Source organism: Falco naumanni, chromosome 2 (genome assembly GCF_017639655.2).
Source record: "Falco naumanni isolate bFalNau1 chromosome 2, bFalNau1.pat, whole genome shotgun sequence".
NCBI classification, from domain to species: Eukaryota; Metazoa; Chordata; class Aves; order Falconiformes; family Falconidae; genus Falco; species Falco naumanni.
In genome coordinates this window covers 34351717-34366746 of record NC_054055.1, presented here as the reverse complement: position 1 = coordinate 34366746, position 15030 = coordinate 34351717, and the positions used below count along the sequence as shown (strand labels likewise).

The following is a 15030-nucleotide window of genomic DNA, read 5'->3' as shown; positions in this document are numbered from 1 at the left end:
AAAGCACCAACACAAACAGATCCTATGCTCATAAGCACCACTGGCTTACAGTACACCAACCTTACAATCAAGAAAGAACTGAGCTGAGTACCAGCACCTGACCTAGTCACTGTGCATTAGTCTGCAGGGCTTCACCATTCATGTTTGTTGGCAAAGCAGCTCTCCAGCTGCAGAAGTTTCAGGGCCCCTGCTGATAAAGCTGGCTAGCCATTATTTCCTTTCAGCCTGTCACACAATTTGGTTTTTATTGAATGAATAATAACCTTGAGCAAAAGAAGGACTAGTGTGCAAGAACAGAAGGTTTGTGAATCTGCTGAAAGACATGCTCTCAGCTGATGTCCTGCAGGTGCAGTTGTCTACAAATCACTTTTTTAAAAAAGTTCCTCTCCTGCAGTAATCAGGCAGGGCCCAAGGTTGGTCATACAGTACCAGTTCTTTAGGATCCCTTTCCTGTCATTCTCAGATCTCAGAAACCTTTCATCTGCAAGCAGTGTGACATAGCCAAATTGACACCTTGTAGTTGCTTTCCAGCATGCTTTTCTTAAACACAGAGTTGAATTTTTAACATATAAACATCTTCCAAGCAGAAATCTTCATCAGCTCAATCACTATTGTGGAAGAGAATCCAAATAAACAAATTCAAATTAAGAGTTCTCTTTCATGCTCCTCTGTTTTGTTTATTTGCTTTGTGGGTCTATGTTTATTTATTCAAATTAAACAGTCTGTTTGGAAAAGATGTTTGCCACAATGTTGCATTCTCCTTTAGAAGAAACTGATAGTTACAGTTTTACTATGTACATCATCTATAAAGATTTTATAATCTGCGGGAATGAAAGTAAGGAAAGTAAAGAGCATGAAAACAAAACTGATACATCAATATATTTTCTAGGTGTAACTATAAATGATAGCAACATTTTTCCTGTCCAATGCCCACGGGCAAACAACATATATTTAATAGGCAAATAAAATATAATTAATCCTCTTTTTACCATTGCTATCATCACTACTTCTGGAGCTATCCATGATCTGGTAACTGTTAATGACATTTCCACATGATAGTATTTATTGCCGCTGTGAGCTATTGTGTATGGGCTTATCCTGAAAGAGTAATGCTAACCACTGAAAGACTGGGAGCAGACTACCCCTTACCTAGAGGCAATTAAGGCTATTTTTGTTCATGCATGCCCTTGTACACCATCAAGTAGTGATGCTTTTTTAATTAACTCTCAGCATTCAGCTTCCGTGCAGAAGATAATTTTTACTGTTGTGGAGAAAAAAATTGCAAACCTGAAATCTCCCTTTCTCTCACTATTACTGTACACATCGGTATCATTCTCCCCCTCTTTTCATTTCTCCTTTAAATTCCACATCACATTCTTAGGCAAGTGCTACTTGGTTGCCACCAAGAAGACATGAATGAACTTTAACAAAGGTTTATGCAGCACCCAGGACAAGAAGATATTTTGTGAGAATAACTAGAAAAAACAAATGCACACAAAATAAACCCAATGATTTCAAAGTGAGCTATCATTGGCATCAATATATGGTGAATATTAGAAGGAAAAGTGATTTTTCATGCTAGCGATATACCTGGGTGTGCAAGCCCCAGAGGGACTAGAGGGACATCTGAATTTCAGGGTGCACTCAGCACAAGGCAGATAAGACTACACTGACCTGTTCATAATTTGGATGCCATTTCAACCATGACAGGCTGGATTTTCTTGTATTCTTCCCATGTATACAGCAAGCAATTATGGATTTCTATAAGGTCTTTGTGCCATCTGCTACAATCCAATCTTACAGAAAAAGCTCATGCCAAAGTGAACTATATAGCCTGTATTTGGAACACTAATCATGACCCCAGCATTCTCCCTTTCTGCTAACTCTTCAGGATGGATGCAACTGAAAGGCTGGAGTTTCTGAAGAGCCAAAGGAATGCTCAAGCCCCAAAGAACACCAGGTCAGGCATCCTTCAGCCAGCTACCAAGAGGAGGAGGGCTGGATTTCCTAACTCCCTGATGCAATCCAGGGCTACTGTTTGATATAACTAGCCTGTTCCACATAGTTCAGCAAAACCAAGCATCAAGACAATAATTTTTTTTTATGTGGCTCCAACTCTGCAGTAACCGTATTTACCTTTTCTCTCTGAATTGCTTTCTTTTTGAGGATTTCAGCTTCTTCAGCCGCCTTTTTTGCTTTTACATACTCTTCTCTCTTGTGCTGTATGATATAAATATAAAAAATTATTTTACATATGTATGCATACAAAGAACACACAAGGTAACTTAACTCCTGTACTGCCCATCTTTCAAATCTGAAGTGTGTTTGAGGAAAGTTTCCAGAATTTTTTCTTAAAATGAGACACTGAATAAAGCAGGCTGTGCACCAGCTACTCCAATATTGGCTTTAAGGAGACTGAGAAATCTGGGACTGATAAATGGGCCTCCATGCAAGCAATCACAGAGCTGATTCATAACTTACAAGCATTTATACCTTTTATAACATGAACAACATTTCTATATAAGCACTGGATGGGGTAGTACATTGATCAATTAGTCGAACTGTAGGCAGCATGCTGGAAGATACAGCGAGGCATGTAAGTGGCTTTATAACTGTACTGTTATCATTTTAGATATGATCTGTGATATGGGTTGCTACATATTTATAGCTAGATTTCTCATTTTCTTTGGTGCAATACATTTGTTTCTAGTTTTCTGCTGCTTCCTTCAGGTTTCATGACTTTCTTTTGTCAAGCAGCTGTGAGTTCATTTTGTAGTCATATGAAACACTTCATGAAAAGCTTTTTTAAAATTCTTAAAATAAACAAATTTATTCCTCCTGACCTTTTGCTGGTATTTAGATTGCATGAGCATCATTTGCTGTTTTTGCCTTGTTTGAGCCTCTGATTCTTTTCCACCTTGAAAAAAAAACAACACAGAAATTGCATTTTGCATGAGCATTTTAAGTTCAAATGCGAGTCATTTCAGAACAAAGCAATGTAACAGATTGGATGTATGCATATACAGGAAATTTTTCATAATTACAGTAGCTGTCTGACATTAAAGAGAACAGATAGGAGACCTTTTGAATCATTTCATCCATCCATCAAAAGCACTAGATTGTTATGTACAGAGCATCCACTGTATCATCATCACTCTACCAGCAAATATGCCCTACAGTATATGATCAGTTTACTGAGACACCATTCCATTTTCAGAAAACCAGTCGTGCTTTGCAGGTGAGTCTCCTTTTTCAGATCCAGCTCTTCCCACCTTTGTTCAGCTTGTCACCAACACGCATACAAAGTCAGAAATTTTATTGCCAAAAAGTTTCACTTTAATCAAATTTAGGAGCTTGGAGTCTGCCAACTCTAATAGGATGCTATCTTTAGTATCTTTTAAAGTCATGTCTTGGGGCTCAAGCAAGAATTCCCTTTCTGAAATAGGCATCAAAGCCTTTTCCCACAGACCTCACATTCACATCCAGGTAGCAGAAGGTGCCCTTTTCAAAAGCACAGGCTCTTTTTTGAGAGCATCTAAAGCTCTGGCCATAATATTCATTCTTCAATTAAAACCAAACAACCAACCCACAAACAAAAAAACCAGCCACACAGAGAAAGTGGTAATAAAAGTCTTAAGGGATGGTGGGAATGGGCTTGATTCTATTATTCTTCTCTACTATTTTCCAAAGTATTTTCTTGCTTTGGGAAAGCCAATAATTCATTCCCTCAGTTGCTGCAAAAAGCCCACCACGACATTCTGATGATGAAATCTGTATTTTCACCTATGGTTTTCTGAGAGGTTCTCCACTATGTGGCTGTTAGCTCTACAGTAGCAGCTGGACCAACCTGTGCTACCCTGAGGTGTCTGAAACATAAGACAACTATACTAGATCTTCCAGGAGGGATCGCTCTTCACCAAAAGCGGCTTTCTTTGCTTACTAATGGAAGTTAACTAATCTTTAGGTACTTTTGTGAGGTTCAGGGAATGGAAGATCAGTTCTCCAAGTGTGGCAATGTTGCAGCACTATCAAAACTAGCCAGCTGCAACAAGGCTTTTACCATCCTATACCAGGTTAACTTCAATAAGTAGTTAGCACACCACCAATCCCCCACAAGGTTTCAACAGTTCATCTACTGTCCATGCTCTTTCTTCATACTCTTCAGGCCAGTCCACCCTGCTTCTTGTCTCTCCTCCATCCAGGGAATTCGCTTTGCTCCTCTCCTACACTCAAGGCACACTCTCTCTCCTCCCTCTGCTTCCTCCAGGTCTCTCTTCATCCAGAGCTCCTCTTCCATACCCCTTAGAGCTATTTAACTACTTAGCAGGAACCAGCCACAGCTGCACCTTATCCACATCAGCCAACCCACCGCCCCTGAAGCCAGCTCACAGCTGTATATTATCAATGTTCATTAACCCAGCTTCATCCCTCTACATGGCAACATTTATATGCACACAAATAACTCCATAAAATTACTCTCAAGAAAGATCAGCCATACAGTATACAAGCAACAAGCTTACAGCAGCAATAACCATACAGCTGGTGTTGTAGAGTGTCTCCTCCCAGGTCTAGGAAATAAAATTGCTACTAAACATATTTTGAAACCTTCTGGATGCTTGAGTTTTCTTTCTTTCTAGCCCTTTATTGGCAACATTTAACATTTTTGTCTTCACTGTACTTTGCTGCATGTACTGTGGAGGGGGGCAGCACTTGCACCTTTCATTGTTCTCATCCTGTGGTACCTGTAAGTTTGCCAGTCAACTATTACAGAGTTGAAATCCACAATATTAATTTCCCTATGGAAAGCATGAGAGTTAAGAAACTTCAACTTTAAGAATTCTCTGGTGATTTAGATTCGATGTGTAGTCTCTTAAAATCACCCTGAGAAAATAACATAGGGTACCTTTTTATCTTAATGAGTAACTTATTTGTGAAATTAGAGACGCCACTTTTTTTTTTTTCTCCTTCCTTGGGCTCTCTTCTGTTCCAAATTTATTCCTGTGGGAATGATAAAATCTAATAATCTTTGCACCTTCCCTCTTTTCAGATGCACTGAACATAGTGCATGTGTCTCAGTCTCCAGAAGTCTTTCTAAGTGGCATCTAGACAGTGACTGAAGAGCTCATAAAACCTCCTTGAATTCTTTCAGCTTTTTCTTGCCCCTCCCCTTTTTTTTTTTTTTTTTTCTTAATTTGCTTCCTTCCCAAGAATTTTTTTAAATGCAATGGGACCAGAAGAAGTTAAGACTCCCCACACTCAGTCACTGCGGGTTTGCCACCACGTCCCCAGTCACGTAGCCAACCTGAAGACGTTCTGCATGGACACCACACACCAAATTTCTGTTTTCAGATTTCACTTTCTTCAGCAAAAAACTTTGTGGTCCTCTTGGGAAAGAAGCATATCTTCTAGGAACTGCTCACAGGCAAGAATCAGCTAGTACATATGAACTCACAAAGAGCATGTCTGGCCACACAACTGCTCATGTTGGTGGGAATTCAGGGCATTACATCAACTTGCAAAGGTAGGTTCACCACCGCAAACAACTGGAACTCCAGCTGCAGGGCAAAACAAACATGTGGGACCGGTATCACCTTGACCACAAAAACAAATCTGGGTTGGAGTCAGTTTAAGTTACTCCATCTCCCACCTGCTATCTATTTTTATACACAGGACACCAATTCAAACTTACCTTGTGTAGCATGGTAAAGAAAGAAATTAGTTCCCAGGTCAAGGCAGACAATAGCCTGCATTGTGCACCCCAAATTCTCCAATGACAGCCAAGGGAAGGAAAAGTAGCCTTAGATTTACAAAACTAATAAAGGCATCACTATATTCATACACTTTGTCAGAATGGATTTTGTCATTCAAAGTCATCCCATTTTTGCTGCACAGTACCCTTATCATGTTCTATATGGATGATGCTTTCAAGTTTTGTCTTGTCAGTAAGTTTCACCAGCTTTCTCCTACCTTTTGTGCCAAAGACGTTAAAGAAAGATACTAAAATGAGATAGGTCTAAGACTGGTACTTAAAAAGCACTTCTAATAATCTTCCTCATGCTTCAGCACAACCTGCAGTCCTATTTTCTGAGGGCGGGTTGGGAGTTTTTTGTCTTTCTTTTTTTTTTTTAAACTAACTCCCAAATAGCACTGAATTAAATGTTTTATAGTGGTTACAATTGAAGAGATCTCCTACGGATTTTTGCACCTGTCTAGAAAATAAGTTGGTTATCTTACCAAACACATTTGTTCAGGATGACTTCAGTTCCTGTAGCTTTTTATCCTGTTTTTCATTTACCTGTCTCGTGTTATTTTTATAAAATTGGTTATACAGAGCCTCATGCACATTTAGCCTGCATGCCTGAAGCTGCAGGGACCACTTTTGTCCCTTCAAGTGGCAGCGTCAGGAAAGCCGTACTGGCCCATAACACAGAGTTTTCTTATGGTTAACTGGAGGGTCTCCAACACATGCTGTCCATCTGCACACTAATGCCAAGTGTGCACCCCCTCAGAGGCAGCCACAGACAATGTCACCAGCAGGAGGGATAATCCACCTGTTCTGCCCAAATGTTAGTATAGATTTTCTACACTGATCTCAACAGATTTCTTGAGTGAAAATGTTTTGTTTCTTCAGTGCCATCACCATCAAGAAGCACAGAGCACATACAGTAGGCTCATGTTAGCCCTTATTGACGCTGAATCTCCTTAAGTAGCATGTGAGAAAAAGTGAAAAACGTCTCACGTCCTGGAAAATAAAATTTTGCAATTAGTAACAGCTGATTTACATGTCTTACCCAGTCTCTGTGGAACCAACTTAATTGGCCCTGGCCTGTGCTCTTCCTTCCACCGCTCCAGGTCATCTAGCTCTTTCTTAGCAACTGAGCAGGTACAAAAAAGAAACAAATATATGGATGTTAGAGGCAATACTAAAAAGCAGGCAGTATCGCTAATTGTATGTAACCCTGAAGACCATCCAGTAACAGACAAACTTGTTCTCAAGGGATGCAGACATCCCCCAGGATGTTACACAGCCACTGCAACGATCAACTAACAAGGCAAACGTTTTGCCTAACTAACTCGAGACTGTATGGTGAGCAAACCCTAGGATTCAACCCCAAAAGCAAAACTAAGAACAGCTAAGGGACTGCTAATAGACTGCTTTTTAATGCCTGGGAACCTGTAGGTAAATGCCACAGTGTTTACTCCTGCAGGTAAAGCAGAAGTTGTTACAATTGAGATGTTATTGCTGCATGGAGGGAAATGCTTGTGGTGTAACGCTCCCCGGCAGGGAAATGAAAAGTAAGTAATTTTCCCTCCCGACCACATGCTCCCTAAATAAAAACAGGAGGAATGCATGATTCAGCTTCAAATTAGGACACTTCAACATAGGTGTCCACATGTGAGATGGGTGGCAAGTTCCCAGTTTAGCTGGTGGAAGTCTAGTCAACATAGCCAGGGGCACTGGCCATATGCTCTAGGATGGCTGGTTGATTAAAATGCTCTCTTGAGTCGACTGACAGAGGAAAAAAACCCAACAATTTCTTTCAATAGCCAGGCCAACAAAGCCTATGAAAAGAGGAGCTGTGTATTACAGTGGTGCTTCAGTTGCTCTAGGAGCTCGTTTCACTTTTATTAAAACCAACATGATCCATATTTTCTAAAGGCAGGCTACAGCTATCTGACACCACCAGCAGCTCTCCTCTAACAAGACAAAGCCAGTTCCTGTGCAAGGGGCCTAAGAGAGAGACCAGCTTGTTATTTCACCTTTAAAACAAACACTTAGGTAGAGACTGGATTCACTGAGGCCCTGTTTCTGCCAGTATCCAAGGGAGAAATATTTAGCACGCTTCAGACCTTGCACGCTGGTGGCACAAAGTGAAAACAGATCTTTATTAGAGTAGCAGCACCTTTGCTGTTAGTGTCAGAGTCAGCTTTAAGATGATCTGCTTTTATTCCTCCTTCTAGAATATTATGGTTTAGTTCAGGAGCAGTTCATTTTCTTTCTTGCAACCAAAGGAAACCCAGCCCCACACCATCCTGCTGGTGAAGCATTTCAACCAAACTCATGATGTTTGAGAAGAAAGGATTTAACTGCACTGTTTCCTTGAGGGCTCAAAACATGATGAGTGCTGACTGACACTCCTTCAGCTTTCATATCTTGCACAAATAAACACTCAGGAGTCTAGGACTGCGGTGCTTGGTCACCCCTGCATACGGGATTTCTTTCACAGCCAACTCTTGCTGTAACTTTGCTTTTTAACATATGCTTAATCTTTCTGGTAGAGGTTCAGGGTGTCCCTGTTTAGCTACTTTCACCAGCAAGACTCAAAGCCAAGCAAAAGTGAACTTATATCCACATGTATTTTCTGTCTAAAATTATCTTTACCAGCTTCATTAAAAGAGCCACCTACAATCCTTAAATAGAGATTAAACAGCCATCAGTGGTTCTAGTTGCTTTAGTCTCCACATGGGAGTATTTTAAAAAATATTTTTTACTTGCCTTTTTTTTTTTCTTTCCCCCCCTAACCTGGAGAACATTCAAAACTGGATTCTCCAATCTGAATTCAACCCTGTAAAAGTGGGATAGAGCTAATTCCAGCTAAGTCTTGTAGAAACCAGTTTGAACAGCTCCAGCACCTTTTCCTGAACAAGACTTATTCTGCATGAAGTTTAGCCAGATGAGAAATTAATCTTAAGAAAAGCCTACACGATGATGGAGAATGCTCATAGCACCTGACTTCACTGTCACAGCTACACATATAAAAGCACTGTAAAAATGAGGATAAAAGTTGCTAGGGCAATAAAGTGCACAAAATCCTAAACTTATTCAAGTAGAAATAATGTATTACTATATTAAACAACTCAACTTACTTTGCTGCAACTGGTTTCTTCTCGTTTCGTTTGGAGTTATCAAGACATAAGGGCGGACACTAAAAGGAAAGAAAAAGTCTTATTTTTCCTGTCTGCAGAAAACCAGGATTAGAATGGGGTGCCTTCATCAGTGAGGTCAGTTTTCTGCTGTTGTAGCAAATAGCTTCATATCAAACCCAGTATTCATTTTGATTCAGCTCTTCAGGAATTTTTGGCAAATGCTCTAGAAATACCTGTTGTATTTGGAGCTGGCTAGAAATACCAAAGGTAAAATTTTCAGAAAATTTTAGCATACGCCATCACTTTTCTTATTCAAGTCTCATTTTAGACCGCTGACCTCAAATCTCATGCATTTCAAATCAAATCACTTCCTTGAACCAAAATGTTCTGTACAGCAGACAACTACTTCTGCAGCTTGCTCAAGCAGAGGAAGACCATTGCCTACTGGGAAGAGCACTGGTGCTGGCAGTCCCACCCCATACCTTGAGGGCACCACACTTTGTGGATTTAGGCAGCCTGTTCAAAAGTTGTCCAAGAAGTGTGCAAAATCATGCTGTTTGTGATGGACCTAGGCGACTTGCTTTCAGCCCGAGCCTCAGTTTCCTTGTCAGCCTTGCCTTTGTCAGGCACCAGGAATTCCTTGGGCGTATTTATGTTGTTGTCATGCCTAAGATGCGACTCACTGAATCAGGACAAAAGCCCTGTTTTGTTAGACTTAATTCAAAACTCGGTTGCTGTCTCAAGGGGCTATCAATCTCACATGACGGCAGAGGCAGGACAGGGTTCAGAGTATGTAAGAGACTCGAGGTGATCAAAAGAGTGATGAAAACACATCAGTTCCACTTGCAGAAAACAAAGGGGTTTATCTACACGGTGTATTATGCGGGTAGGAGTTTACACTGCTCCCGCTCAGCAGAAGCTGAGCCACGGGGGTGCAGGTTTACCAGAAATGCACTTAAGCAGCAGTTGGCTCCATGTACCAGAGCAAGCTCCCACCTCTCTGCAGCATTCAGCAGGGGTTTATGTGCACGCATGGGCACAAATATTTCATCTGACTTCATAGTGGGGAAAGCCCAAGGAAAAGAGCAGACAACAAAGAATAATGAGGGGCGAAGGCTCAGCCTCTTAAAAGAAGAAAGGGCCACAGGGGGTGGCTAGAGGACAAGCTAGGAAGTAGAGAAAGCACAGTTTGGCTGTTGAAAAGTAATGAGAGAATGAGGCCTGAGACTAAGCTAAAAAGGGGAATGAAAATCATGCAAAGAGATCAAAGTGCAAAAAGCTGCCTTCTACCATATCACTGTAATTCAGGGTTTGGGAAGGAAAGTATTTATATCCAATTACCTCTTTCTTTTTGAAGACTTATTCTAGGAGGATGTGGATTAATTTATGATATTAAACTAGTAAAGATAGAGCTGCGAGCTTTAATGGTGCCATTTAATATGATCCCTTCCCTTCCTGCCAGCATACCCTGGTGCCTGTGAGACTGTTCTTCACTTCTCCACCAAATCCCTGACTCTCAAAGGCAGGAGCTAAGACAGCAGCAATGCCCCTCTGACATTCATGGCTCAACTGCAACAGTTACTTAAAAGAAGTTTTGACAACCCACCTTGCTTATGGTGTAACATTCCCCATAATTTATGTTTTTTCAGGGTTTTGGGTTTTTTTTATTTGACCAAGTAGTAGCATTTATAATTTATCCCAAACTGCCTTTGACAAGCTGCTGTACAGTTTATTGGTTTCAAGATGTTTTAAAGTAGTTTTTCTTGGCTGTTTCAGATATTAAGGTCATATTTCTCTCATACACAAAATTAAGCACTTTTTATATTCCCCTCCCTTTGTCAGTGAAAAAAAAATGGCTAGAATAGTGAGTTGCAAGGCTATGTATTTCCCCCCCCCAAAAAAACATCAGTGCATCTCCGACATCCCACTGCTTCACAGCACTAGAGGGCAGAAGAGTTTTTATATCATCAGATGTAGTTTTATGACTTCAAACAGTGTGTGTTTGGTTGATTTTTAAATTAGGAATCAGAAAGAAAGCAGGGACATCTGTGTGTCTGCACATGTACGAGAAATCACGGTATCAAATCCAGCCCTTTTTCCATGAATCATTTCCTTTATCTGCTTCTGCTTTTTGTCTGGAAAGCTGAGTCCAGGAGGCCATGTCAGGCCACTCTTGTGATATCTGACTGTGGTCATTACCCAGGAGCTCAGAAGGATGGCACATAAAATATAGCAAAGATCAATCGGTTTACAAAAGGGGTAGAGGTGACACTACACTTGGCGCCAGGGAAAGCTCTGCTCTGTTTTCCAGAGAGCAGTTTAAGAGTCATTGTGGTTAAAAGAATGCTTACTTAAAAGGTCAGTTTGGTTTCCATGTTACTGAAATAAAGGCAAAGTTAAAAGTCAAGTCTCCAGTGGGGGTGGGAAAGCAGGAAAAGGGTACCAACTTTTGATTGTCTTTTACCTTGTGCTTATACTACATGCTTTGCTTTAGTCCAAGTTAACAGGGGAAGAAAAAAAAAAAAAAAACAACATTAGTGAGTTTATCTAACTATATAGTGTTCACCTTGGTCTCTAGAAAGACAGATATGTAAAAGTGTAGCTTTGGGTACTGGGTCAGGGGGAAGGATGAGCAAGGACACAGTAACTCCATGTGGGGTTGGTGAAAGTTAGGGTATGAACTGGTCCTTGCTTTTCGAGCCTACAGCAGGAGAGGAGCCAGATGAACTGTTGCCTGAGACACCCCACCTGCCCTACTAGTTCTAATGATAAATTTAAAATCTGCACCTAGTATCTCTTATTGTCTTGAGATATTTTCTTTTTGAAGGAGAGAAAGTTATTGCAAAAACTCACCGCCAGGTTTCACCTTGTGTTTTTAGCCAGTTTGCAGGATATTGCATGTCATTTCTTTGTTCAGACAAAACCTCTGATCCAGTAAAGCCTATAAAACCCACTACATCCTGTCAATTTAATATTCCAGTCAGTTTCTGAGTTGCCACAGTAGCCATAAGTCTGGAGCAAATTATCCTACTTACCTGGGTAGCAATTAAGGAAATGTGAAGATTTGAAGCTATCAGTGCTGTGCAGACTTTTTGTACTTTATAACAATATACAAAGTGCTTCAAAATCCACAACCAGAAAAGATGATAAAGAATTTAACTTTCCAGGTTCCCTAATAACGATTTTTATTGTTATATGACTTAAGTATATCTTTGAGGAAAGGTTTTTTCATAAATAAAAATACAGAAGTCACTGGAGGAAGCAGGGAGAACATCTTACACAACTTATAGCTCTTCAAAAAAGAGAAGCAAATAGTCTTTTACCTTCATAGATCATATTAAACTTGATGAGACTTTTTTTGGTTTATTTTCTCCACAGAAAATGTGAATGTATTGACTAATTACACAGACTGAACAGATACTAACAAGAGTAAGAAGGTTATAATCCAATCAGAGAATGCATATATATTGAAATAAAACAAAAAGCAATTTCCAATGATTTTTCAGATAGCCATCAAATACCACAGTAGTGGGAAGATAAATACCTACGTAATGATACATACAAATAAATAGACATAGAAACACTTCAGTCAGAAGAAACATGAATAGTCACCAGAAATCTGAAAAGAGTTTACAGTTTGAGTGATCAGCAACACAGAGAACACTATGTCTGCAATCTTTAAATTCTGAATCCTGCATGTAACTCTACTCACCTAACTAGCACCACTCAAGGACACCTTTTCAATGCTTTCAGAGTATAGACCATAGAAACTTTTGTTCTACTTTCTTTCACGTTTGTATAAAATATTTTATTTCTAAAATTGAAAAAAAACCACGAGAACTGCAATTCACCAATAATGTTTTCTGCAGAGCTCTGCCCTTCAGTTTTTTCTCAAGCCCACTCCAGCCATCTACCACTGGAGAGCTTTCCAAATGAAGTGTGAAATAGTTTAAAGAGTTACAAAAGTAATGGCTGTTATAAACTATTTCCAGTTCCACTGTGTTTTATACTGTGAGTGCATTGGCACATGAATGCCACAAAGCTGAAATCTAAATATTTCGCTCTGCTGGGCAATACACTCTGTATAAGAGGCAGAAACCAAGGAGAATGTAGTTGGAGAGCAACACAAATGACTGAAGCTTGGGAAAGGACCTGGGCAGGTTCAGTCTGGAGAAAGGACTCAAGGGAAGATATAGGTGAAATACTGCATTAAATAATACGCTAAGACTGAATTTAAAAGAGAAAAGGGACCAAACTGCCAAAGATGATTGTCAAATCTCCTTGAAAGATATGCTAGCCTTAACTTTGAGATTATTTTAAGACCAATCACGTTCATGTCACCACAAAGTATTGTTTTCAGCAAGGCTCCCATGCTTGATGGAGCAGCCACAGGCTACTAAGCACCACGGAAAGTGCCAAACCAGAGGGCTACAAGATGCCAAATCCCAGTGAGCAGACAACTGTCCTGTAAGTATCCCTATTTCGCAATGCACACATGGCCAGATGCTAACGACAACTGACAGCCACAGTCTGAGACCTCAGTCAAGCAATACGCTCTGTGCCCCAGCGGTGCCACAAGCAGAGCTCTGGGAGGGTCTACAAACCTTGCGTGCAGGCCTGGGGCTCTGGCTTTCCATCTTTATCAGCAGCAGTATCTTACCAATTTGCAGCTCAGAGACAAAAGTGAATTACCGGGGCTTAACATTATACACTGTCCGATTCATCCTAGCTGCATGTGCGCTCTTAACACGAGAGGCAGAAAATAAACTGCATTAGCAGAAAATGTTTATCATCGAAAGTCTACGTTCATGGATTTTGTCCTGTGCTTGCCACAGGCTAGGAGTGCACTTAATTACCACAGTTCAGCTGATGTCTGGAAGCTTATTAAGCCAGGGTAACTGACTTCTGTATCTGGTCCCTCTGCTTTCATTGAAATGGCCAACATTTTTGCCATGGTGATGCCTCAGGATAAGACAAAGAGTTAAATCCTGAAGAAGTGAACTTGCATGGGGAAAGAACAAGAAGGAAAACAGCAGAAGAGAGGCCCAGGAGAAGGTATGAGTCAGAAACAAGCAGGAAAGCCACAGACCTGCAGTTCTGCTGATGGCAGAAAAATCTTAATTCTCCAGTACCCACAAGCTTGCAGAGAAATTTCTGAAGTTAAAATTTGGCCCAAGGAGTAATACTGAAACTCAGAACTACATTTCCAAGATGAGGCTCAGATTCAGCAGCTTAGTTTGAGCTCAGTGTGCAGCAGCACAGCAGAAAGAATGACAGGTGCTTCAGCCAGCACCCCATTCTGGACAACCTCAACCACCTTCTAAAGCTCCAAGGAAATTGCCACAGTGATGGAACAAATTAGGCAGCCAAGGGGTAGCTTTCAGCCCAGACTTGGCTCGCAGCACAGCTTTCTCTCTTCCCTGAAAACACCAACGTGCCATTAGTCAGCATAAGCTCATGGGCAGACTATGCCAACGGGAGGCAGTTCTCTGTGGCAGTGTAGTAGACTAAAATCAGGCCCAGCAAAGCCTGTGAAGTCAGATACAGCCATGTTTATGCTGTCCCTGGGTCCCAAAGCAGCTCAGTTACCTCAGTGCAGCACCATGCCAGGGATGCAGCCAGTATGCCCAAGCCGTCTGGGGCACCTGGCAATCACCAGTGGTGCGGTGCACGTGGGCAGGGCACTGGGCTGGCCATCAACTGTGCCCATGGGCACCCGTGGACATGCCCGTGTGGCAAGACAGGCTGGCCAGCACCCCTGCAGAGCTGAGCAGGTCAGGCGCTGTATCACATGAAGATTAAGAGTTCAGCTAGTGACATGTTCACCTCTGCTTCCCTCGCTTTCTTTTCAACAATACATTTCCTTCTGCTCTGCCTCTGCACCATAGTATTTGTTGTCCTTGTATCGCCCCTGCCCAAACACAGTATCCTCCCATATATTCCTTGTTCATCATCTCACCACAGCTCCACATCAAGCTGTGCAAGGGAACACAGAATCATAGAATCAGAATCGTTTAGGTTGGAAAAGACCTTTAAGATCATCAAGTTCAACTGTTAACCTAGCACTGCCAAGTCCACCACAATATAAGCCAATACATTAATTGCAAAAGGTATTAAAACAAAAATAGTCAGCAAATTAGGATCGCATAAAATGGAACTGCT

The 15030-nt window shown here is 41.0% G+C and overlaps 1 protein-coding gene across 4 annotated transcripts in view; it reads right to left on the bottom strand.

Moving 5' to 3' along the window:
- The window catches only part of EPSTI1 (epithelial stromal interaction 1), a 48633-nt gene that overhangs the window by 29114 nt on the left and 4489 nt on the right, over positions 1-15030 (bottom strand). For 3 of the 4 annotated variants that reach the window (XR_005826456.1, XM_040584342.1, XM_040584341.1), the window contains exons 2-5: positions 8869-8927; positions 6792-6875; positions 2844-2917; positions 2137-2220 (exon numbers count right to left, since the gene is read on the bottom strand). Coding sequence is in view for 2 of the 4 variants with exons in the window: in XM_040584342.1 (XP_040440276.1) it covers positions 2137-2220; positions 2844-2917; positions 6792-6875; positions 8869-8927 (301 nt within the window). In the remaining 2 variants the exon portion in view is untranslated. The remainder of the gene's footprint in view (positions 1-2136; positions 2221-2843; positions 2918-6791; positions 6876-8868; positions 8928-15030) is intronic. The other variant, XR_005826457.1, reaches the window with a different exon arrangement.